We start from the raw sequence: 26,227 nt of genomic DNA, 5'->3' as shown, positions 1-26,227 counted from the left end.
CTTCTTTAAAATCAGAGGAGAAAATTTCCAATCAACTTTGCAGACAGTAAAGTAAAATAATCAGAATGATTAACGAGGTTAAAGGAGAGTAAGATGCAGATCTTTTTGGCATGTGGTGATGGCTCTCACTGTAGATCCAAACAGGCCTAAAATACTTAACAGTCTTACCATTGTTTATTCTTAAAAATGTTACATCTTTTGTTTCACTATTAAATGATTCAATTTCTATTAATTTAATTGTTAAATCTATAGTATATACCAACATCTATAATTAGCCAACCAAGTTTAATTAAAAATCTTCTCTATCATTTCAAGGAATTGCCATTTCATCATAACATCTTAAGGTCTCTTATTTCCTTTCTTTTCTATCTCTCTGTAAGTACATTTGAAAAACATAGAAACAACCCTTGCTTAACCCCTCAACCAGTTCTGCGAATGGTTTTCAGTTCAAATATTGACCATGAGTGCTGACCAACCGTCTTTTGTCAAGTAAAATTAATGTTTTTTTATTTTTTTCTAGGAATTTACGGTTCGGCTTCATGAATTACACTTTACATAAAGCTTCCCGATAACAATAAGCATCGTTGAACAATTTGATTACGCTCTTTGAATTGTGCCTTCCTTTTCCACTTGTATTTGCTCTTTTGGTAAAAGTCGCTTTGAAACAAACAAACCTCAGTTTTTGATAATCCATCTCCAACTCGCTGTACATGTTCAACCCTGATTTGAACACAATATTCTGGTATCATTTAGTTTCTGAAATAGTCTATAATTGATTGATATTGGTAAGTATGAGAGGGTCAGCCAAAGAAGACGTGTTTACAAGCATGTGAATCAAGTGACGCGGTTTCACTCAAATTTTTATCTTCACTTGCTTGATAGTCATGTTTACTTGATGTTCCCTCGATCTTTTTCAGTGTTCACTGTTCTTATAATTGATCTCAAACTTATAATCTCTTTATCTTCTAGACTTCTCCCCTACCTCCTTTGATTGGTTTGACACTCTCACCAAGTTCATCTGGCTCTGGTACCAAAAGGACAAAGATCATACTTGTTAGCCAGCAAACCTTTTTTCTCCTGTATTGTGGCGTAAAAGAAAATTTCCAGTAAAGGATTTTTTGCCATTCTAAATTCTTTCCATCGAAGCTTCTTGGTAAATAATAACCATAGATGTCGATGCTTATTAAAGCTGAGTGAAGACTAGTGCACTTCTACTTCATTGTACCAAATATGTTCTATTATCCTACCTGCTGATTTGTAAAAGTTATACGAGTGTTTCCGGTGTACTCTTAATATGGCCCAAGCTCAGTTAAACCAACGGAATTCATTGCCCATTCCATCCTCCTTTCGGTCCAAAAGGACTACAAAAAACGTTACAAAAAATGATAATACAGCTAAACCCAAAGTGGATTTTACGCAGCCCAAACCATACACACCCTCACACGACATACCAAGCCATGATTATGAAGGACGTAAAGTCAGCAGATATTCATGTGACGCATGTGGCGACTGTTTTTTGTTTAAAGCATCCCTTGATCAACATGTTAATCGACGATCTGTCAAGTTAACCTGTATATTGAATGAATCAGGTTAGTTTTCAGAGCCTCAACTCAGGCCTTATTGATACTGATACCAATATTCTGAGTCAGTGTAAAGGAAAATTCAATATTATTTCTCATTCTAATCGATCTTTTATTTTTCAGGTACCAAATCCTTACGTTTTTACAATAGATGTGCCCAGTTCTATTATTTTAAAAGTCAAACTTCATCAAACCTTGTTTGTAAAGAGATAAAGTTATCTCCCTTGATGCCCGATGAGAAAGCTACATTCATTGACAATGTTTCTCCTTATCAGGATGAGCAAAGCAAGGAGTCAAATAGCTCTAAAGGTCCAAAGGTGGTAATTAAGCTTGAGAAAACAGTTGATCCTCCGTCCATTGTTTCTCCAGAACCTTCTGAAAGTAACAGCAGCAGCAACAACACAATTCGCAACAACAAAATCAAATTTACTTCCGAATCAAAAGAAAAGAAAGAAAACAGATGTCTTGAATGCGATGCAACCTTTCTCAATGTCTCTTCTCGCAAAGAACATTTTAATTTACTAGATAATGATCATGGACCATTCCAGTGTTCTACTTGTTCTTTTTGGTGCCCTAACTCATGTTCTCTCAAAGCACACAAGCGGTTTCACACAATGGAAACACCTCACGTTTGTCCAGAGTGTGGTTTTCATTCAGAAAAGTCATTCAAAAAGATTATTTCACATTGCATCATCAAGTGTCAACACTTACTGAGACAACTTTTATACATTTGTTCACAATGTAAAGTCACCTTCAGTACAATCACCGGTCTTATAGAGCACATAACATCAAACCACACTAAACAATTGATCCGGTGTAGCACTTGTAGCCAACAATTCGAGTCAATCGACAGCTTTGAGAAGCATAAAACAAGCCATGCATCTGAAGATGGGTATCGAAGTGACAATTTTTACCAGTGTCATATTTGTTCGAAAGAACTTTTGTCCAAAATATTGTGCTACAATCACATAGAAAATCACTTGAAGCAAACGAAAGATATGTATAAATTTGTATACATTTGCCCTCAATGTAGAGAAAGACAATGTGACTCTGGCTCTCAAGTTGTCGTTCATTTACAAGCAGCTCATCTACTGGATCTTACCAAGCCTGATCGAGAAGCTAGTCTCATAAAGGTTCTTTGCGATCGTCATAAAATTAAACTTTCCAAAGAACCTGAAAAAGAAAGTGCTATTAATTCGACTACCCCAATAAAATCAACATCATCATCATTAATCTCAAATCAACCATTAAACGATGGAAATTTAAAGACCACAAAGTTTGCCTGTGAAATTTGTGGTTTGATCACTTCAAGCTGGGATGACATGGCTGATCATGGAATCAGTAAACATATTGAAGAAGAGTCTCAATTTGTTTGTCTTATTTGTTCAAACAAAAAATTCACACGAAGAAATTCGCTGCTTGCACATCTCAGAAAGTTCCATACAACATCTTTGGCATGTCCTTCCAATAGGTGTACTTCCTTACGTTTCTCGAATGCTGCTGACATTTATTCTCATTATCGAATAAAACATCGTCTTCTTGATCTTAATGAAGCTAAAGAGATCAAACAAGCTGATCAATCTCGTCGAAATAGTGACTCATCTCCCGCCAAGCGACCTAAAGTAAACAGCCATAAAAAGAATGATCACAAAGATGTTAATGATGCAAATAAATCGGTGACGAATACTCATTTCAATTACATGAACAATGCCACATTTTTGGAGGAAAATGGATCTTCAGGTCTCTATAGAGATCCTATGCTCAATGGATCATCGTATCTTTATCAATGTGCTCATTGTGGATTTCAAGCGGACGGAATAAAGCAACTGCAAGCTCATTATATAATTCACCGAACAGCTAAAGCCCCTTACCTTTGCTACGAATGTGGTTCCAATTTCATCTCATATTCTTTATTGGATCGTCATTTAATCAGTCAACATGGTATCACTGATTGTCAAAATTACGTTAAATTAAATCTTCCAGATCTCTACCGTGAGAAAGACGATTCTTCTAATGTTGATCTCCTTGGGATAATTCAAAATGATACTTTGAATGTCTCTATCTGTCCTATTTGTTCAAAAATATGCTCTGATTCGACTTCACTTAAATCACACGTTAAAGTCCATGGAATGGCTTTCATCAACTCTATTCGTAAAAATTTAAACACATCGACAACTAATGATGTAGCTTAATCATTAATTGAAAGTTAAATAAATCATTCAGTCTCCTTTGTTCACTCACTAAATTCACTTTCATTTTATTTCTATTATGATTTTTACGCATTTCCGGATTGAAAAAATTAATTGATTTCAATTGTTAAGAATAGTTGATCAGTTTATTGATCAAGACGATAATTGAAGCTCAGGATATTAAATATTCTTTTATTAGCCATCGCGTAATTATCAGCCGTTTAGCTAAACATTACCTAAAGTATTATCTAATCGTTTTTTTAAAAAAAGTTTATGCAATAACTTAAAGACCAGATGGCGCTTTTGATACCAACGTAATGTAATTTATTTTTAAATTCAAACGCACACCAGTTCATTAAATATGACTCCTAAATTCTTGACTATTTTCTTAAAATAGAGGTGCAAGTTGAATGTGTGATTCACTTTTTTTGCCTCTGTCTCTGCCTAAACCTAGTACATTACTTTTCCTCGTATCAAACCCTTTCTCCCCTGTCTTTCACTCAGTCACTCTGTTTATTCATCTATTCACCTTCTGTTCTCAGTGCGATTCACTGTTTCAATCAAGATGACTTCATTCATAGAAGATTTTGAAAAACTTCGGATCACGCTGCAAGATCGAATGTCCAATACACCTAATCGTGGCCCTCAACTTGACTGGAACACCTTTCCAACGTGGTCAACGCGATTTGTTGTTTCATTTTCAAATCCGCTTGAATTGGCTGAAAATCCAGCGCAATTAATCCAAAAAATTGCAGACGCTGCATCTACCAAAGACAGAGTTGATCTCCTTTTAAACAATAGATTGATGAAACAAAAAATGGAGGAAGCGGTTAAGAAAGCAATGGATTATGTCAACTCTAATGAGTCATCACAAAACGCAAAGAATTTAACTGAGTCAAGACAATTTATGAAACAAGGCTCTGAACTTTTAAAACAAAATAAAGTCAAAGAAGCTTTAGAGTGCTTCAATCGAGTAAGTCTAACCTCAATCGTAGTTGAAACCTTTAACAATGCAAATTTATTTATGTTATTATCACTTTGATCTATTGTTTTTCAATGAATCACTTGTTGATGTAAAGACTATCAAATGAAAAGATAGACGTCAACTAAAATTCATTGTAGGCTTATATTGTTCTCTCTGACTTTTAAATTTTTCTACTCTGTTTCTATTCTGCAGGGAATCGCTTGTTCACCATTTCCTCAAGAAAACGAAGCTACACCTGGTCAAACGAATCTTGCTATGTGCCTTGTAAAAAGGAGCCGTTTTCATCAATCACTGAAAAAATATCCTGAAAGCTGGCTAGACATGAAAGATGCTATTGAGTATATGCCTGACCCAAGATTGAAAGAGGAATTATTGAGAAGTAAAAGAAACTTGATGGTGGAAATCGCTTCAAAGGATGGACGACAACCAGTTGATCCAGATGTTGCTGAGATGGATTTTGAGTCCTGGGATATCAACCTGAAACCAGAGAATCGTAACCTACATGGAGCCATTGAGAGTTTAGAGTTACGTTGGTCTGAAGAAAAGGGACGATGCATAAGAACAACTAGACCACTTAGACCAAATACAAATATAATTGCTGAATTACCTTATGCAGCATGGCTCCAGCCTACACATTATGAATTTTATTGTGCTTATTGCCTTAAACCATTGGATTATAGGTCGTTCCCTTGTCGTCAATGCAAAATGATCTCATATTGTTCATCTAAATGTTCAGAAGCCGCCTGGACTTCTTATCATTCCAAAGAATGTAAATACTTACCTGTTCTCCGACATCTAGCCATGGGTCATCTTGCCTTGAAAATTTTACTGATCACCGGATTTGACGAAGCAATTGAAATTCATCGTAACCCACCTCCAGCTTCTAGACATCAACGGTAGCCAACTATTCTGTCATTCCTTTAAGTCCAAGAAATAGTGAATCTCAGATTGACCAATTTGTCAATTACATTAGTCTAATCTTGACTTCACCCTGAATCACTATTTCGATTAACCTTGTTATTATTAAATCTCATATCTAATTCATTTTGCTTTCTTCTCTTTTCAGAAAATTCTTAAATACATTCAGAGATGTTTACACTCTGATGGATTCACCACATGTTTTCGACGCACCCAAATTGACCTCTTTCACTGCTTGTGCCGTCTTCATGGCTTTATTAACTCATGCTATGGGACTAATTGAAGAACAACAGATTGATGTTATTGCAGATATCTATTTAAAATTAATTGATCAAATCGTTCTCAACGGTTTGGCTATCTATGATGATCGTGGTTTAGATTCACAAGGTATCTGGTCTTATAATTCTAGTGGCGTTTCAAAAAAGATTGGCATTGGACTCTATGCAACCACATCGCTTTTGAGTCATTCCTGCAATGCTAATTGTGATCGTATTTTCATTGGATCAAAGGTAGTCATCAGTACTAAAAAAGTAATATCCAAAGACTCGGAGATAACAATCAGCTATGGACCCTCAATGGTTCAAGGTTATAAAGCAAGACGAAAGGATATTAAAGAAAATTATTACTTTGATTGTCTTTGTGATGTTTGTAAAACGAAACAATAGTGAGAAAGATTACTCACTTCTCAGTCCCCAACATTTGCTCAACAGTATAAATCAAAGTGTTGCATGACCTCTGACTTGATGTACATTGACGATGTCAAACTGAACATTTTAGTTATCTTAACCAATCATTCAATTGTTTTACATGTTCAAATTTGCTTATAAGGATACGAAGCCAATCACTGGTTTTCTTTTAACTTCATTTTTCAATAAATCACAACTTTGTTAAAAATCGCTTGATCAATTCATTTTTTTCCTCCTACAGTTCAATCAATTTCCTCTGTTTATTTACTTTTGCAGACGATTGGCTCTTATTCACTATAAACTAAATCTAGTCGAAGTTGAAATATGGTTAATACCTTGTCTGAAAAAAACTGTTAATTGCAAAATTTACAGTAAAAATTGGCAAATGCTTGTTAATAGAGCTTTTAAAATTTTAAACTGCTCCAATCAAATGAGAGTCGGTTAAACATAAAGTAAGGCACAATTGTGCTTTAGATATTAGTGGCTAAAATTTAGAGAAGTTTGCTTCCAGTCTTTTTTTCTTATTCTTTCTTCTTCACTTCATGTACTTTGTCTTCAACATGTCAACATAACAACAAACACTTGTTCAACTCATTTTTATTTGAAAGTTAACTTGTAAATTTGGTTTAATTGTTTTTTGATCACATGTTTAGTTAAATATAATCCTCACTCATCAAAGGGTATGTCAAATGATATGATTTAATATTTATTTTGAATTTCTTGATTTGTTTACTTTCCCTTCTTTCCTTTACTTCCACTTTTTGTGCTTCAATCACAACCTTTCTTGTTAAAACTCCATTATATTTTGATTGATTTAACTATTAGTCAAGACGGACTTGAAGGTTATCTCGCTTTTCAATGGTCAGATTGATTCTGTGAAAAAAACATCTACAATGTAAGTCAACAATGAACACTTTGAACATTATCAGTTTCTAAAGAGACCATTGCTTTGTTTAGATTTTGTCTTCATTTTTTAATTCCTTTCGTTTTTGGCTCGATACTTTTATTCAAATTATCATAATTGGTTGATCATGTGATTTGTGAGAAAGTGACTTAAGCTAATTTATTTGACATCATGCCTGTTGGACACTGAGAACAGGACAGATTTTTCTGTTTGAATTTCCTTGCCAGCAAAACCAGCTAGCTTCAATGGCCAAATTGTACATTGTTTATGTTTCTCTGTGTGTAGTCACGGGTCAGTTTCCTCTCAAGTCCGCTCACTCGTTTACCCATAATAACACTTCTTTTGGTTTGAAAGCTTAGCTAATTTGATCATTTGTTGACTGGATATTTTAAAGATGTCTTCGGATGGAGTTTAAATCTTTCTAATTCTGTCTCAATTAAAAGTTGAAAGAGCATGATTTGAAAATAAATTAATTTACCAACTTAATTTAGACGCAGACAAAGCATTTGAACTTTATACTTTCAATCAATTCCTGTCAGATAACTGGTTGAAATTATTTCAGAAAAGGTTGACTCTTACTGTTAAGTCTTTTAAGTTCTAATAATTCTTACATTGGTTGTATTTTATTGTTGCCAAATTATTTCTTCTATCTAACTTCATTATTCCGTTCTGTCTTTATGCTCCGAAAATTTCATTTTAATCACTTAACCCACTTTTATTGTATCTTCTTACAGGTCTTTCTAGCTCTCGAAATGTTTGGTCGATACTCAAATCAAAGAATGACGACTTTTTTAGAAGACATTGGTTCTTTGCGAAGGACTTTGAAAGCGGTGTTCTCCGATTCTGGAATGGGCGAAGACTTCGTCAATTGTCATGTCGAGTGGCATCTTTTTACCAGTTGGATGGAACACATCTTCACAAACGCCATTAAAGAATTTCAACTTTTGCCAATAGATAAATATTTGGAAAAATTCAACGGAGACCTTGATTACCATGAGATTATGGGTTTAATCTTTAAAGATGAACTTTTGTCCAAAGTTGTTGAAATTTTAATTGCTCAGAATTTCAAGAGCATCGAGACTGAAAAATTTCGTAAAGACCTTGATAAGTCCAGAAGGTATCTTTCTAGATCATTGAAAGAGTCACAAAAAGATAGATTGGCCGAAGCTCTGGACAACATTAACAAAGTAATTTAACATTTAACACGAAAAAGCTTTCTCGGTTTATCAACTGCACTCAAATCAATCATTGAGGTCGCACATATTGCGATAATTTTTACTTTTCGTATAATTCAAGCCTTTCTTGTTTTTTATCCTTTAGGCGCTTTTATTTGCTCCGTTTCCGATGGACGGCGTTGATCATCAAAGTAAATCCCAATTATCTTTTTGTCTGATGACTCGAGCACATTTGCTACGCAAACTTGGCCATTATAACGTCTGTGAAAAAGATTTAAACGATTCCATGAAATACTTTGCATTGGGTAAAGTTAATAATTACGAAAAAAATATTGCTTCTGAATTGTTGACGCTACAAGATTTAAAGACTCCTCCAACTGAAGCTGAAAGTGTTGCAAGAAGACTTGTAAACCTGAATCCAGTTAGCGAGCGTATTCATGGAGCTGTTCCGTATCTAAGCTTATCGTATGAAAAAAATAAAGGTCGAATAATAATTACTCAAAATGATATCCAAAAGGGAACCAAGTTGCTTGTCGAAGAACCATTTTGTACATGGTTGGCACCTTTTCTTTACTCTCAATACTGCTTCCGTTGTTTCAATGTGTTGGACAATTACTTTTTTCCTTGTCGCAAATGTGTCCTTGTCCGTTACTGTTCATCAGCCTGTGAAGAGGAAAGCTGGAAATCGTATCATTCATATGAATGCCAATATATATCTTTTCTTCGCTTTTTGGGTGCTGGACATTTTGCTCTTCGATGTTTAAGCGTCGACGGGCTTGATGAATCAATTTCACTTTACCGAAAATCTTTGCAAGATAAGAGAAAAGAGCCAAAGCTTACCAGGTTAATATTTTCAGCAATTAAGGCTTGTTTCGATGATTTGTCTTTTCAATTTTGTAATTTTTCTTTTCTATTTTTGCAGGTCATTTCTCAACAACTATCAAGATATCTTTACATTAATGTCTAAAGATAATAATTCAGCAATGCTTCCGAAGTTGGCCTTTCTTTCAAAATTTATTGCTCATTTAGCTTGTTCAATGAGACTGGTTCAAGATGGTGCTGTTTTTGATTTATCTTGCCTGCTTCTCAAACAGTTTGGAATTGGATATTTGAATTCATTCTTCATCACAGATCATGGTTATAATCAATTAAAGCTTCCTGGCACATCTGTTGATGAAGATACTGCGAAAGAGATTGGCATGGGGCTTTACGCTTCAGCTTCTTTAATAAGTCACTCCTGTGATCCTAACTGTGAAAAGTATTTTATATGTGATAAAATTTTGATTCTTTCGAGAGCTCCAATCGAGAAAGGAGAAGAAATAACCATTTCTTATGGACCAAATGCTGTTGTCCATAGTTATCATCAGAGACAAGCTTTGTTAGAGAGCACTCATGGTTTCAAGTGTTCCTGTAAATTGTGCCTTAAACACGAATAATATTTATCTGACTAGCTTCGAGAACCAAAAAGGCTAAATTTAACTGGATTGTATTTTTTTCGAAAGCTTGAGACAGATTTTTTTCACTACTTTTGAATATGATAATAGTTTTGCAAAATAACGCTTCCAATAGTGTTACTTTATTCCACAGCTGTAATGGCCTTCATTATTATACTCATTATTTTTCATCTTTGTATGCATTAAACGATTAAATAACTATAATTTATAATATATCTCATTTCTATTTTATCTTGAGAATCCAAAGCACAATTCACTGGCTGGACATCATGTAAAATTCATGCAAGATTGTTAGTCACTCATTTTCATAGGCATAATTCCTTGAATGTTCAATAAGCGAATCAAACATTATCTTTTTGATGTCGAGGAATTGATGTTTTTTTCGTATTGACTTCATCTCGGTATCTCGTTAAAACAAATCATTATTAGTTTTTCACAAAACTAAATCATTCAATTGTTATTCAGTTATGAAAGACAGGCTTTAGAAATTCGTTCACTAGCAAAGTTGCACTGCGAAAATTATCATGTTTCCAAATACTAAGTCTTCAGAATAATCCAATGCTACTCAATTTTGATTTAACAGCGTTAACATGTAATTTAATAATCATGATGAAAACCGGGATACTTTAACGTGGTGAATAAATAAAAAAACTATTAGTTGAATAGAAGAAGAGGAGTGAAGTGAAAATAAATACAGTTTTACAAAGGGACTGTTAAAGTGTATTTGGTCTTTGAGTTTGATAACTTTCGTTGCCCTGATGGTACACTTGCAATTCAATAAACATCTAATTAACATAAAGTTAAATTATCATGGTTTTTCATCGTCATCTTCATCGATATCACTGTTATATTCTGCAAGAAAATTATCATCTTTATCCTTTTTGCTTGTTGATTCCATGTTAACTTGTCTATCGGTAATATTTTTGTAGATTGCCATTGATTGTGCCACTAAACTGCTTACATTTCCAGTATCAGCAGGAAGTATCAATGTATTACTCTTTTTGGCTAATTCAGAGAAAGCTTTGACATATTGTTCAGCTACAACCAAAGACGCTGCATTACCACCTTTATTCGCCAAAGCTTTACTAATCCTTTCCAATGCTGCTGCTTTAGCCGAAGCTACGGCTTGAATTGCTGCCGATTCACCCTGAGCTTTGTTTATCTGCTCTATTCGCTGGGCCTCAGATGATAATATTTTAGCTTGTTTCTCTCCCTCAGCTACATTGATCTCTGCCTCTCTTCGTCCCTCTGATTCCAAAACTACAGCTCGTTTTCGTCTTTCTGCTTCAACTTGCATTGATAAGGCTTCTTGAACCCTTTCTGGTAATTTGATATCACGAATTTCATAACGAAGACAGGTTATTCCCCATGCTAATCCAGCTTTATTGATAGCTTCTACAATTGCGATATTCAGTGTTTCTCTTTCTTTGAAAACCGTATCCAAAGTTATTTTACCAATCTCCGATCTCATTGTAGTTTGGGCAAGTTGAGTTATTGCAAATTCTGGATCTTCAACTCCATATGATGCTTTATAAGGATCAACTACTCGCAAGTAAAGAACACCATCAATGGCCAAGGTAACATTATCTGACGTAACTGCTGATTGTTTTGGTATGTCAATGGCTATTTCCTTCAAACTTTGAACATATTTGACTCTATCCACAATTGGAATTAAAAAATTTAAACCTGGCTCACAAATTTGGTGAAATTTTCCCATTCTTTCAACCACCCATGCTTCCTGTTGAGGTACAAAAATTACAACTGTATTCATAGGTAAACTTGACCGAAATCTAGCTCCATTATAGATTAATGGATACACTGAACGTAAACGAACAAGACTCCTAGGGACAGAGAACATTATGAAAAATTGATGACCAGAACAGCACTCGAAAAAAGATTATAACAAACTTTTTAAAACAATATACTGATGTAACTGATGGATAAAATTGCAACCAAATTTTCAATTAACGGTGAAGTCCAAGTCACATGGAAGCACAGCTGATATTTGTTGCTATGGTTAACCTGAAAATAACTTAACCGGTAAAATTGAAATAATTGAAGCTTATTTATTTTCCTTTTTAATTTAATTGATTCTAATTCACATCTGACTCTAAATTAACAATATTTATTCATTTATTCAAACACAAATAGACATAAGTTACAGATTTTCAACGCCACACAAACTTGATAAAATGTCGCTCATCTTGTAACCAGTTTAACAAATACAGCCAATACTGACAACACAAGCGATTGTACATTTTAATACCTGTTCACCTATTCGCTATTCGTATTAATTCAAACCATTTGATAATCGTGAGTATTTCATGTGTGCTTCAAGGCTTGTTGGCCACCAAATTGGATCCTATGAAGCTCTACATCAGCTGATTTCAGGCATAAATTGTATTTCAACTAAACTCTTTGGGCTGTTATCATGTAGATGCCACCAGTAACCCATCATTTTTGGTATACGAATCCAGACGAACAGTATCTTTTATAATTGGATAAAAGTTACTTCAGGTAATAGGGCGCAGGTACTCAGTACAAAACAGATTGTTGATCAAGAGCGCAAGTTTTGTACGAAATCAAAATCGATCCAACTTGTGGCCTGTTCTTCAAACGTCTCTTTATGCTGTTACAACAAAAACAAGTATAAAAAAAGTGATAATCTTGAGGATTGTTGCAACTCAACTAGAACCAATCTTCATATCATTAATAGATCTACCAAAAAAGAGATAAAATAACACTAATATCATCAAAATTATTTATCTTCTGCATTCCAAGCTTAACTAATTCCTTTCCTGTAAAACTCACTTTGACCAAATTGACCTGTTTCTCTGGCTAAGTGTCCAAACATCTTCAATCCTGTTATAGTCATCAGTGTTCTTCCAATTACCATCATCTTAAACCAGCCTCTGTTGGACTAGTCAACTGACAAACCATTTGAAATACAATTTAACCTGAAAAATTGGTTTACAAAAATCATATTTTGTTTCTCGTTTTGCCATTCATCCAATAAACATCAACAACAATAGCAACAACAAAAGGATTCATCATGAGCAAAATTGTTGATTTAAACGTTGGTGGAGTTTACTATTCAACAACATTTGAAACACTCAATCGTGAACCAGATTCACTATTCAACAAACTATTAACCAGTTCTGATTCTTCCAAGATTACAAAAGATTCCCAGGTAAGAAGATAATCTTGCTTTTCTTTCCTCTCCACTTGGTAATTATCTCAACCCATTCAATGAACCATTTGAGCGTCTTTTATTGTTGCAACAATCAAAAGCATCCCTGTATTCATGGCTATAGCCAGCAAATGAGCTAACAAGAGCATCTTTACAGTAATAATTACCATTACAACTATCGACCATCAAAGACTAATCTGACTATTTCATTCTCATTCCAAGTAAACATTTTATAAAGATAATTTCATTTCTGTAAACATTTTCCTTCAACTGTTTCTTGTATTTTCAATCTGGTTGTGCATTACTCTTGATTTTACCTCATGAATTTGAATAAATTGTTGTTTATACAGAAGACAATCAATTTTGTCATTAAAGTTTAATCTTTTTGTCACTTTCATTATTTAACCCACAAAATGAAAACTGTGAAACAAGAAACAATTTTGGTGTGAAAATAAATAATTTACTTTTCAATCAACATGAAATATCATAGCATGTAAGATAAATGAAATTTTTGCCTTCTTTTCAGATACAACTTCCTTTAGGCTGTCAAGCTATACAAGCAATCTTATTGATTCAAAAATGAAACGGTTATTTGGTTTTCACGATTAATTGCCCTTAGGTAGAGCTAATCACTTGCTTATTTGTAAACAGTCAACATGATAAAGGAAACCTCAGGTAGTTTTCAATTACATTAAATGATAATTCATCATCTATTCAATCGATAACACACAAGAATGGAAACCAATCTAAACAAATGTTCAATAAGATAACATCTGATTTCAACAATGAATCCCTGTCAATATTGCTAAATCAATTTTTTGGTCAAACCAAATCAAAATTACATGCAACCAAATTTTTCACCAACAATCAGAATTAAATATTTAATTTACATTTCTTGCTTGTATTTCATTTCTTGGAATGAAAAAAATAAAAATAAAAAATTGCTTTTCTCTCAACCCAACCTGTTAACATTACAATGGATTTATAGTCGGAGATTTCAGTTCATCTGAACACCAGAGAAATCTTTTCATACCAAAATGATCCAAGCTGACCTTTACCATTAGAAAATGTCCAACGAAAGTCTTTTTCGAATAAATATTTCAATTCTAAAAGCAAGTCAAACGATCGTCAAAATGAGATTTTCTGGATAAAATTCTTGAAATAAAGTTCCTTAAATTTCTCAACTCATCTCATGTAAAACAGCATTTAGTATAAAAATTCAATGTAAAAATTCCAATTCGAATTCCGTCTTTTTTCAAAACTCTGTATAAAAACTGTAACACTTTCAGAAAGGCTTTAAAGATATCAAAACAAACGATTTTGAATTTGACTTTGACTTCAAATTTTTTGGACCTTTAAATGTCTTGAAATGAATTTACCAATCTTTGGATTCTTTGTCAGTAAAAAGTCGAAAAATTGTCTAATTCAGAGCTTAGTTAAAACTTGCCTTCGATAAAAATGTACATTTGTTTCAATTTTCAATGCAACTCTTGGCAAACTCAAGTTATCATAATTGAATGACTTTCCATCGAGATGAACACAGAGTGAAGCGATTGTTTAGTCAATGATTTCAACCATTTATAGAGAGAAACATTTTTCATTTTAAAAGATTCCATTCGAACGAATTGAGCTTTACACCTGAGAAACCCTGAAATTTACTCTCAGTTTATCATGAACCATCATTCCCCTTTCAACATCAAACAATCCATACTCTTTGATAGATTAGCTGTTAATGCATCTAAAAAAATATAATTACAGCAAACTCTTAACCAACTCTTCAAATCACTTATCTTTTAAACCAACATCAATCAAGATCGCATTTAATCAATTTTACAATAAATTGTGTATCCAAATGAGCAACTGATTGATAAAAAAACGATAAAATGAATCGATAGTTTTCAGAGTTTCCTAATTGTATTTGTAAAATCAATGAACAGAAAAGCTTTCACTCATAATTGTGATTTGTATCCTTCAATTTTCACATTTCATTTATTCCCTGAAAATAAAATATTAATCCATTAATTTTGCCTGTGAATTCATTTTGTTGGCTTTCTTTACACTCTATTTACCCATTTTACTGATTAATCAAGTTTACTTTGCCATCTAATTTATCTGACAATCTAGTTATAAATTGTTAACCCAATTTAAATTGAACTTTAACTTTTTTTCATTAACATTTTAAACTTAATTTTCAACCAATTGATTCACCTCGAATCATCATTTTCACTTCAACCGTTTGTCTACCCATTTCAGGTCAACCTCTCAATCCTCTTTTCCCTTGTAATATTACTTTCCAAGTGTTCAGTGAAAACATTTTTATCCATTCAACTCATGAAACCTTTGGAAATTGGTTAACAAATGAAACTCAATTATCTGTTCATTTACAATTGAACCCAAAATGATCACAGATGAAGTGAACAATATCATCTAAAATTAAGCTTATTACAGTTTTGTTTTCACTTGTTATTAACTATTGCAACCAGCTAATCAACCCTTCACCATTGACCTAAAAATATTTTCACAGCTCAAGTCACCTGAACGTCAACCCTTAAGCTGACTTGTCAACACTTTTCATGTTCAATATCCTTTCGAATCATTTTTTTCTCTTTGTTTCACCCTGAAATGATACTTAAATGAGCAACTGTGTATCAAGATGTTGATACAGATAATTTCATGTCAACAAAAAAATGGATCCAATTTGTTAACCAGCAAAAGTAATATTTACTTTTACCTGGCTTTCAACTGCAAGTTTCACCAGTGAATCAAAGTGAACTTTGAAACAAGGAATAACTGAAACAGAATGTTGAATAAAAGAAAACAGAACTTCTTCTTCTTCTTTTTCCGTCTTTTCCAAACTCTTTTATTCTTTGAACAAAATTCATTGATTCACTTTTTTTGCCAACGCTTTTCATCATCAATACAAACTGTGAATTGATCAAATTAACAATCCGTTCATTTACTCTTTTCATTTCCAATGTTTCAACTTTTCATTTCATGGTTGATCAAAATCCAGTTTAAACCCAATGAAACCTTTTCCCTTCAATTTGCCAAATTAACACAAATCCCACTCTAAGCCTTTTCAGTTCACTTCATCTGACAGTTTCAATAATCTCAACAATCCCAATTGAATCAATTAATCAACCCTTTTAACCAACCTTTTCATCAATATTCAATTCTGGAAACATCAGTGAAATATATTCCAATGTCGATTCATTAATTCATTGTAACTTTATAATCATTTAAATACTAAGAGCCAACCAAGAGCAACGTTTTTGCTACTAAATATAATAGCAAACAAGAATATTGATTTTTTGTCAAAACTCCCTGAAAATTGAAATAAATTTTACTCCAAACACGCCATTATTCAACTCCCAATCAATGAAACATTTTTACTTCAATTAATTTCAACTTTATTAATATTGTTAAATAGCATATTTGATCAACTTTAAAATGTTTACATTCATTTGGTGGAAGAGACGAAATTGCTTGAAGCCTTTTCTCGGTTCAACTATTATCTTTCATTCATTCAATTGCAACATTTCTGTCCGAATATTGAATTTGAAAATTCTTAACTGGATTATATCATTGGGTAAACAGAAATAATCAGGAAATAAAGCAATGAGCAAGTTCTGGTTAACTGAGAGACTCTTGAAGAGAAGTGAAAATGTTTTTGATGAACTTTTGCCACACCCGGTATTAATGTGTTTATTCAATGAAATTGATTGAATTGTTATTGATGAAAGAATAATTATTATCGTTTCAATCATTAATTCATCAATATTTTCATCAAATGCTTAGAAGCTTTTTCATCTTCTGAATCAATATTTCTTTTTCTTTTATCACAAGATATTATCTTTCAACTTTGGAATCCATTTCATTGAGTTTTGTTTTAATCTGTTTCATGGAAATCTCATCTTTCACTGGGAAAATGCTCATGATGTGAAAGTGTAATAGAGGAAAAAAATAAGAAATAATAACCAAGAAAACTGGAAAAGAATGGAAAGAAAAGGAAAAATCTTTCATCTTTTCTTTACAAGAAGATGAAGAGAAATGGCTAAATTACTTGAGATGGTCGACAGGGAATGATGCTAAAGTGATAACCAAAATGTTGTTCACTTGTTTTTACCAAACTTTTCATCTTTACATGTTTACCTTTACACTCTCTGGTGACATTCATAATGTTTTCCCATTTGTCCATCCATTTTCATCTTGAAACATTTATCTTGGCCCTTTTCATCACAATCACCTTTCCTGAAGCAAATAAATTGCATTTCAAAAAGACAAGACTTGAACCAAGTTGAATCACAAAAAGCAAAAGCTTGCTTCAGTTCAACATTAGATTACTTTGATATATTGTGAATAAAACATGTTTAATTAAAGTCAATAAGTTCAATGAAATTTCAATAAAAGTGAACAAAATTAACTTCCATTTTCACTTTAAAATAGTTTAAATGGATTGTTCAAATGAGTATTTTTCGATCATTTGACCTTTGACCTTTAGAGGTCATATGAAGGTCACTCAAAACTTTTCGAACCCTTTTTTGCAACTCTTGCAGAAATTCATCATTATATCACGGATAACTATCGATATATGTGTGGAAACACAAAAAGAGTTTTTAAAAATCATGAAAATAAATTCACTTTGATTTTGGTGAGTTCTGACCTAGTCTTACATGACAATAATACAAGTTCAATATTGGATAAAATTTAGTTTCTATGTGAGCCTTTCAATCGATCTGCTGGCCACAATTCCCGTTATTTGTAAGGTGAGATGTAAAGCAATCATGGCTCAATTACATGAAAAAAATGTTCTTTTGACCTCTAAAGATCTCAAGTAAAAATTCCCGAAAAAAGACCTTGGATGAGCTCGAGCTTAGTATCAAAAATAAGTCTGAAAATGATGTCAAATGTTTTCTGACATCAAGGGTTGCTGAGTTATTCCAGAAAATAACTGTTTTTTAGCGCTTACGCCTGTCTAGACTGTGAGTTACCTCTCAAAGGCAAAGGATTTTATCGCCATTCTTTACCAGTCATACCTTGATAAATACTTTTGATTATCGAGTTTAATCTTTTACCGACTCTTAGCCACATAAACATTTCATGTTAGTCTCTCTTGAAAAGCTATTCAAAATCAATTGAACGAGTTTGTAATTCAAGTCGGATTATCTTTTAAGTATAATAGTGAACAAGATTGCAACAATTATCAGCCACTATTAGACATTAACCATTAAATGAATATTTTAAACATGAAAAGACGAATAAAGAAGGTAAATTGAAAAGGTGGAAAGCTTTAACCTGCTAACCAGTGATATGTAAACTTGAATTTAAAATTGATTTTTTGTAACTTTTTTCCACCAAACTATCATGAAACTTTTCAAGATTAATTGAATTTGCCCATTTTGTTATTATCAGCGACGAAAATAATTGAAACAAAATTGATTTATTCATGTAACTTTGTGACAAACGACAATGAAATAATGGTTTTACCAGACTGAAACGTGTTACATGATCAGTAAATTATCTCAATTCCCTTTTCATGTAACTATTATTGTATATTCAATGAACAACCCTTTTTTACAGTCAAAATAATAACTCCTTGCGTGACTTTGTTTCTTACCTTTTTTTACCTATTTTTTCCTTCTCTTTCCTTTACCCTTTCAAGTCAACAAAGTTTCTTTTTTTCCATCTTCTCTGATTGTTTAACCTGAAATCAATACAAAGACAGACACAGACAATAATCACAATGAAAAGTTGAGTTTGATTCTCATTAGTTAACTGATTCTTGTTTCGTGTTTTTTGTTCAATAATAATAGGTAAACCAATTGATGGTTCATTTGATTCTTGTAATCTTTATCTTATTTCAACTGAATCGTTCAAGGGTTGACTGGAAAGCCTCATCTTGAAATGACATTTCTGACAAAATGTAATCTTCTCATTAGAGTTGCCACCTTGTAAACAACACTTGTTATGTCTGTTACCATGTTAAACCTTTTTTTGCTTCTTATACCAACAAGCTTGTTCATATTTGCCATTCAAATAAAACTGATTGTCAAGACATCAATGAATTATTTCATCAAATACCAAGTACAACATTGTTAATCAATGTTCATTTTCTTGGAGCAACATTCTCATCCAATTAACCATCCAAACATCGAGCATGACTTTTCTGCCGAATTTCGACTTTGATACAAATTTTGTTCTTTTTTCATTATTGTTCCAAATTGAAAAACATCTTTTCATTTACCTTCAAGTTTCAATCTCTTTGGTTGCCTGAAAATTTACTTCAAAATTGAACGAAATGCCAACGAAAAAACATCTTTTTTCTCCTTCTTTTGGTGAATCATTTTTGGAAATTATTTTCAAAACTTTTATCAGATGAGATATTAAATTCAATATTCAATTCTTTTGTCAATGATTTACATTATAAAAGATTTTCTTTTGTGGAAGATTTCAGTTGGATCTTGGTGTAGACTGAATCAGAAATTTATGAATTGAAACTTTTTTTCAATCGAAGGCTTTCAAAAGTTTAATAAAATCGTTTAATTTTTGGATTACAAAGTGAACTTATTTTTAGAAAAGTTTGTAAAGCTCAACCTTATTAAAGTTTTTAATGCTTTTCAATCATTTATAAGTTCGTCTTGATTGCTGTCTGATCGTTAAGACCTTGTTAATGTGCTACAATTTTGTACATTTCAGATAAATTTATTCGTAAAGAATCATTGGAACAGCAAACTCACCTTGAAATAGATACTTTTTGTTCAATGAAAAGAAAAGCTTGAGTCAAGTTGTTTCAATCGTTTAATACTTGCATTCACATTGGTTGAGTTTTGTTCGCTTTTTCATGAAAAAAGTTCATGTCAATCATCATTTGGTTGAGAAGAAGAAAAAAATCAACATAACAAGGAAACACATCAACATGGATATTTAACTTTGATTATCAATCTTTAAATGACTCTCATCGAAATTCATTGAAACCATTTTTCCATTTTATTTTTGAAACAAAATTTGTTTGTCAAGTGAAAAACGAGGAAAATTGATATTGAAATGAAATTAATGAATTTATTGTAGTGAAATGATTAATGGTGTAAAATGAACAGTGTTGTATGCTTTCACTTAGAAAATGAAAAGAAGAAAATAAAGTAAAACAAATTGCAAGCTTATCCGATTCATGTCGAGAGATCGATTTAACCCTTTAGTAAATGTTGATAAATCGATTGTAAAACTTGTGAAGCTCAAGTTTGATGAGTTTTTCAAGCCAACGAACCAATTTTAATACAATCGTTTTGATGAGTAAATGGTTCTGAAAGGAAGGATTTACAATGATAAATGTTCAAACTATTTTATTCACTTTATTGGAAAACAAAACTTTCGATTGACCAACACTTTGATGACTGAGGATTTAATGATATTGTAATGATTTTATGAGTTTTACCTGATTAATTCAACTTTCTACCTGTTTCACCGAGACGAAATTTTATGATCAAAATGTCCTTAATTTCTCGACTCAACTTTACGACTTTACAACTTTGGTCACAATACGTTGACTTTTATGATATAAACGTTGCTCAATTGTTTATCCTATTTCCTCATCATAGCTGTATACAGGGAATTTCAGGAGTAGGCTAGAAAATTTTCCTTTTGAGTTGTGACTTTGTGAGTTCGTAGGGGCATAAAAACTGAGCCTAATAGTTATATTAAAAAATTTCATAAGGTTTAGAAAAAAGGGGCCAAAGTTGAAACTTCCGTCGCCTTTTGTACAGTTGTGTGACCGTATTTTTTCATTAGAATCTTTTTTCTGTAACTTCTGTAGCTCTATTGGACTCACAAAGTGTCACTCATTGTCAGTTTTTATGCCCCTAAAAACTCAAAAAGTTCCTACTATTATATTTACTCTGAAGAAACATTTTCTGTACTTACTCCTTTCTCGATCAACATATTTTTTTGTCGAGCCAATTAATTTTGGAGTCGTGATTGACTCCACAATTGAGTGAGCATAGAGTCAATTCAATTTTACATCAATTTTGAAAAATCTTGTTTAATTTGTTTACAAAAGATATATCTTACATCTTGACATGTTCTGAAATTAAATATAAAAGGTATAATTAGATTAGAAAATAACATTTTCTCTTAATTTAAAAAAAAAACAATTCTGAGAAAGAATTTATCAGAATAAATATAAAAATAGACATAATAAATGTGAACAATAAAAAACTAATCAAGTCCATTGGCTCAATTTCTTGAGAAAGGTCCATTTCCTCTATTTCAGGATCTTCTTTAGGATTAATAGCTTTTTCAAACTTAGCATATAGCAATTGGAATTGACGGGAATTTTTCCAACAAGAATATATTGGATCTCTTTTCTTAGAAATCATATATTAGCCATGAATGAGACTTATCTTGTAACAACCTCAATACTGAGGACAGTCTCCTCCCTCAATACAGGGGCTGCTCACTCATGTTAACAGTTACACCTCGAGGAGGGGATATGCCACTGCTAGTTGCCGTTTTCCAAACATCCTTCAAAACGTCTTTCTACTGGGCCCTCGTTCCGAGGTTTTAGTGCCTCATCATGCGAGATCAACCTGTTATAGAGGACTGTGAACTTGTACTTTTGATTAATCAACAATAACAATGTTTGCAACAATAATGATAACTTGAATGGGGTTTCTAAAGGGGTGGTTACAGTACTAGCCATACCCATTCTTGTATCTTTCGCTAGACATCTTAAAATTGTAAGATGTTTTTTGTCTATTACTTGACTCTTAGATCTAGAGACATGTTTATTGAATGGAAGTTTGTTAGATACTCATTTGCTATATTCCAAGTTTAAGTTATTGAAGGTCTTTTTTCGGAAATCGCTATAGATTATGTCAGCGTTTAATCTGAGGTCATATTAGGTTTTGGTAGGCAGTAAACGCACATCTACATTCCGTTAAAGAGTGTTTTTCCATTTTGATTGGGCCCCTACCAACTTTCACCCTCTCGTAATGTATCACACGTCTGTATTTGTAATTATAATTTCCATCATCCACTTGGCTTTACAGCCGGCTAGATGCATTGATCATTGTCTAACCGTTTATCCCTACCAACCTCAGAGTACCTTGTAAACTAGGAATGCCATTCATTACGACAGTGTCTTCGTAATCGTTTTTGCCATCCGATTCATCACTCACACAATCTCAAAATCCACTCGACCGCAATTCAAATAAAACTCATCATCAGCGTGGATGGATGCATTTTAAAATTATATGATGACAAAAGAGTATCCATTCTGAATGTTGGACTCGAAACTAAAGATTTAGTATCATTGTTAGTCAACTCCTGGTAATCCAACAAGCGTCCAATCTAGTGGCTTCAATCGCTCATTGTTCTTAGGTTTCCCCTTTGAATCTGGTGAGAGACTGGTCCTAATAAACCTTGTAACCATAGACTCAGGAGTTGATTCACTTAATCTGTTTACCTTTTGAACGAAACTTTGGGTTTGATTGAAATAAACTGTTACCAATTATAAGAAAGATTTTTTCGTTACTACACATTCTGTTAATAATCTGAAATGACTGTCATAATTGGTGTATTTGTATGCCTGAGTTTGGAAGAAACAGTAAAGAGAAAATATTAGCCAAAGATTTTGTGCTTTTAACCAATTACCTATTATTTGCTGAATTAAATCCATGTTTTGTTTGAATTGATCCAAGAGATTAAAGGTAAACTGATTTCCAAAATGCTTGTCAAGATAATCTTTTGTTTTATTTGCTTAAAGCTTTTCCCGTAAACTCTGGATAATACAAAAACTATTGACTAACGTCCATTTTCAGCGTAAATTTCATTTCTGCTTTCAAACCCATTATTAATATTAGTTTCACCAATTGCTGGATTTACTTTGCTTTTACATTCAACATTATTTTCATCCTTCAATTTACATGATTATTCAATTTGAAAGTTTCCAAACCAAAATAGAGTTTCTGGTTTTTCCCAAAAATTTCACACTATTCTTAATGTAAAGACATTTAAATTTGGATGAAATGAAAAAGTTTGCTCTTTGAAAAGTTATCTTTTTGATTGAAAAAAGAAAACTTTTTTTTTTCATTTCAATTCATTCTCGATACTTGACTTTGTGGTGATCAAAAGTTGTCACATTCAATGATAAATAATAGAGCTTTTGAGCAAAAATGAAATCATATTGGTTGAGTTGACTAAATCATTATTGACTTGACAATTTCAATGGTAAACTTGTCCAACATTGAGACAGAAAATGAAAGTGTTAAGAAGAGGAAGAAAAACTGATCAAATTTAATGGAAAATAGCTGTAAACATGAAACACACATTTCTAATCAGATTATCATTGAGTTAATAATGAAAAGTGTTGCCATTGAAAGAGACAACACGAGACTATGTAACAATGAATAATGGAAAACAATGACTCTGATGATCAGATAATCTGTTTCATTAAAGTTGAACCCAAAAAATTTCAATATTTCAACTGGACCAGAGAATGGAAAATCAAGTTAAAAGTGAAAAAAATGCTGCAAGAAATCTTTTGCTGCTTCCATCAATCATTGTGATGGTCAACTATTGATTAAGCTGTAAGTCGAAAGATTGAGATTAAAAGAATCACAGGGAAACAAAATGATTAAGGCAACATTTAACAGTTGGTAAAGCAAAGTGTCTGTCCACCTTGACTGTCCATTATTTGGGTTAACTGAAAGGGAACCAGTTGACATCTGGTTAGTCAAGAATAGGATGACAAAGTGTAACCCAAACAGGGAAACACACACACACACACACATTATCGATCCAAATTGTGATACGTTTCCATCTAAATATCTATACATCATTTTTGTATCCATTTACATTAAACTTTACAACCAGCCTCTGTTAACCAACTCAGCTTCATCTGAGCAACTATCCTTTCATGTAATTTTGCATCCATTTTTGGCCATTTCAGTTGCGTCTTGAAAAGCCTTTTCTTTTCCCTTTTCATCCTTGTTCCACTTATTTGTTCCTTCCATCTCTAAACTGAGCTTTAACTCCTTCGTTAGGCTTCACATTAGCCTTGAACCAATCCCTATTCACTCCCAGGTTTTATTCCCTGTTCACTTTCTTGCATTCCCTTTTAATAGTTGCTCTTGTAATAACAGTAGACATTTAGTTTTGCCTCTTGTAATCTCATGAAATGAGAGTGAAAGAAGAGAGCAAAAAAGGCAAAAATTTTTTTCTTCTCTTCTCCTCTTTAGACTTATTTATTCTTCACCATTTCAAAATGTATCCTCAAGAAAATATTACTCAAGTCAGGGTACTTTTTTTATTCTCCCTTCTTCTCTCATGAGGTAGTATCGATTTTTGAGTAAAAGTAGCAACAGCAGGGAAAAGAAGAGCATTTCTTCTCTCTTCTAACAAGACATGATCATTGGTATCATCATGACTTTATCCTTATTCAGTGGAAAAATTGAGGCACAGGAAGAAGACAGAACAGGAAAATAAGGTAATTCAGAGTAAGTCTAATCTTTCCTCTTAGACACAGTGTAAGGTAAAAGGAGAATGGAGAGAAAAAAAAGTCGAAAAAAAATAACTTTGTAACATGAGAGTTTGTTTCAAACATGATGAGAAAAAGTTATGGATAAAGAAAAATGTTCAGAAATGAATGAAGAAGGAAAAAAATGTTTAAGCCTTTAAGGCATTGACTAGCCAACTATGGATGGTAAAATTGAGGTTATATAATGTGTATTTTGTTCAACCTCTTTCATGGCAAAAAAGGATAAATTTTCATTCTATTGGCTGGAAAAGTCTTTTTTTTTAATACACCTTTAGTTGAACTTTTTGCTTCTTCATTTTTTTTCTTCTTGCCTTTTGCTTGAAACTTTTGGTTTCATGATGAGTGACGTTACTGGTAACTTGCAATAATCTCATCTGTCAACATTCATTTCATCAACTTCTTGCAAGACCAGAGACTCTCAGTTTTATTCATTAGTTGCTAATCGTTTTTAATTAGCATCACAATTGTTTAATGTCGTAATGATCAATTTTACCTCTTCTAATGACATTAATTTATTAGTCGGTGGAAATGATTTTTCAATTTTTTCGTCAAATTTTCTTCTTTTCTTCTGTCGGGTGAGATTTGTGTTAATTTATTCGTGTTCAACTCAAACTATTATCATGTCTCTTGTCTTGCAATTTTTTATTCAAAGGTTCAGTTGTACTTCATCTTCGTCTCAACATGAGACAAGTTTCATTCTTTTCATACTTGACAGAGTTGTATCAATCAAACGCTGAATGTTACACTCAGTTATTGTCAGATTGAAGTAGTGATAAGACTGGAATCAAGTGAAATGGTAAAGATGAAATTGAAAGGGAAGGGAAGAGAAGAGAAGAAAAAAAAGAAGAGAAAAAAGTAGATCTCGATGATGATGGTGGTGATTATTATTATCATTATTGGGATGATAATAAGAGTGAAATAAGAAATATGACCAGATCATGATGGATTGAAATTGGTGCTAGTCATTTGGGAGTGAAAATGGCAAAACTTTTACTTCATCTCAATGTTACTCCAAGTTGATATAAATTGACTGCAACATTGTATCTGACACTTTCCATATACTTATACTTAAAACCCTCTCTTGCTCTATGGCCATCATTTGGAACAGTTTTTTTCTTCTTTTGTTTTTCTTTTTTCCTCTTTCAGCACACTGAGAACATCAATAAATTCTAATAACAATTGTTCATCTTCAACTGATAAATCAACTGATAAAATATTTATCATGTTGAATGATAAAATGAATCTCTTTTTGATCAACTCAGTTTATGCTTTTTCAAATGCATTTACTCAATTCACTAATGGTCAACAAAAGCAACACGAAGAGCATTTCACATTAAATGCAACAACCAATTCAACTAGGAATTTCTAGAAAATTTAAATCTTCGCTTTAATTTTGGGAACTTTTGTTCTTATGCATTTTTTATCGCTTAACCGCGAAAAATGTCAAAAATCACGGTTGATGCAACAAACCTCATATTGTAACCGTGTGCTTCCGCAGATTGAAAAAATTAAGTTCGAACCCTCAAGGTCACTACGTTTTTAGACCTCTAACTGAAATTTGAAGGTCATTATCTGAGAGTGGTTTAGGTTTGTTACAAGTTGAAAAATTAATA

At 32.6% G+C, this 26,227-nt stretch overlaps 5 protein-coding genes across 7 annotated transcripts in view; 4 read left to right on the top strand and 1 right to left on the bottom strand.

Moving 5' to 3' along the window:
* The first annotated feature begins 48 nt into the window (after positions 1–48).
* LOC107361358 (zinc finger protein 532) lies at positions 49–3,825 on the top strand. The gene is made up of 4 exons (XM_015928178.3): positions 49–375; positions 521–785; positions 970–1,589; positions 1,704–3,825. Exons 3-4 carry the CDS (start codon positions 1,295–1,297, stop codon positions 3,770–3,772), a joined length of 2,364 nt encoding a protein of 787 aa, XP_015783664.2. The 5' UTR covers positions 49–375; positions 521–785; positions 970–1,294; the 3' UTR covers positions 3,773–3,825.
* A 373-nt stretch (positions 3,826–4,198) lies between these two features.
* On the top strand, positions 4,199–6,566 carry LOC107361160 (protein-lysine N-methyltransferase SMYD4). Its single transcript, XM_015927908.3, has 3 exons — positions 4,199–4,742; positions 4,947–5,650; positions 5,821–6,566. The coding sequence occupies exons 1-3, from the start codon at positions 4,335–4,337 to the stop codon at positions 6,335–6,337; spliced, it is 1,629 nt and encodes a 542-aa protein (XP_015783394.2). The 5' UTR covers positions 4,199–4,334; the 3' UTR covers positions 6,338–6,566.
* A 340-nt stretch (positions 6,567–6,906) lies between these two features.
* LOC107361159 (SET and MYND domain-containing protein DDB_G0273589) lies at positions 6,907–10,102 on the top strand. 3 transcript variants are annotated; one of them, XM_015927905.2, is made up of 5 exons: positions 6,907–7,038; positions 7,184–7,253; positions 7,997–8,449; positions 8,583–9,280; positions 9,360–10,102. In XM_015927905.2, exons 3-5 carry the CDS (start codon positions 8,015–8,017, stop codon positions 9,871–9,873), a joined length of 1,647 nt encoding a protein of 548 aa, XP_015783391.2. In that variant the 5' UTR covers positions 6,907–7,038; positions 7,184–7,253; positions 7,997–8,014; the 3' UTR covers positions 9,874–10,102. The 3 variants fall into 3 exon arrangements, with proteins under 3 accessions (XP_015783391.2, XP_015783392.2, XP_089123642.1); XM_015927906.3 differs by lacking the exon at positions 7,184–7,253; XM_089267516.1 differs by having other exon boundaries at positions 7,026–7,253.
* A 364-nt stretch (positions 10,103–10,466) lies between these two features.
* Stoml2 (stomatin like 2) lies at positions 10,467–11,847 on the bottom strand. Its single transcript, XM_015927909.3, has one exon. It carries the CDS (start codon positions 11,747–11,749, stop codon positions 10,700–10,702), a length of 1,050 nt encoding a protein of 349 aa, XP_015783395.1. The 5' UTR covers positions 11,750–11,847; the 3' UTR covers positions 10,467–10,699.
* Positions 11,848–12,419: 572 nt separating this feature from the next.
* Positions 12,420–26,227, top strand: part of Ktl (BTB/POZ domain-containing protein Ktl) — a 36,660-nt gene continuing 22,852 nt past the window's right edge. Inside the window, exon 1 of the mRNA XM_015927910.3 lies at positions 12,420–13,081. Within this exon, the coding sequence (XP_015783396.1) occupies positions 12,944–13,081 (138 nt within the window). The 5' untranslated portion in view covers positions 12,420–12,943. The remainder of the gene's footprint in view (positions 13,082–26,227) is intronic.

Source organism: Tetranychus urticae, chromosome 1, assembly GCF_039701765.1.
Source record: "Tetranychus urticae isolate SD_2017Ah chromosome 1, NJAU_TeUrti_SD_1.0, whole genome shotgun sequence".
In the NCBI taxonomy this organism is placed as follows: Eukaryota; Metazoa; Arthropoda; class Arachnida; order Trombidiformes; family Tetranychidae; genus Tetranychus; species Tetranychus urticae.
The sequence above is the reverse complement of the archived record's forward strand: the minus strand, read 5'-3'. Positions and strand labels throughout refer to the sequence as shown.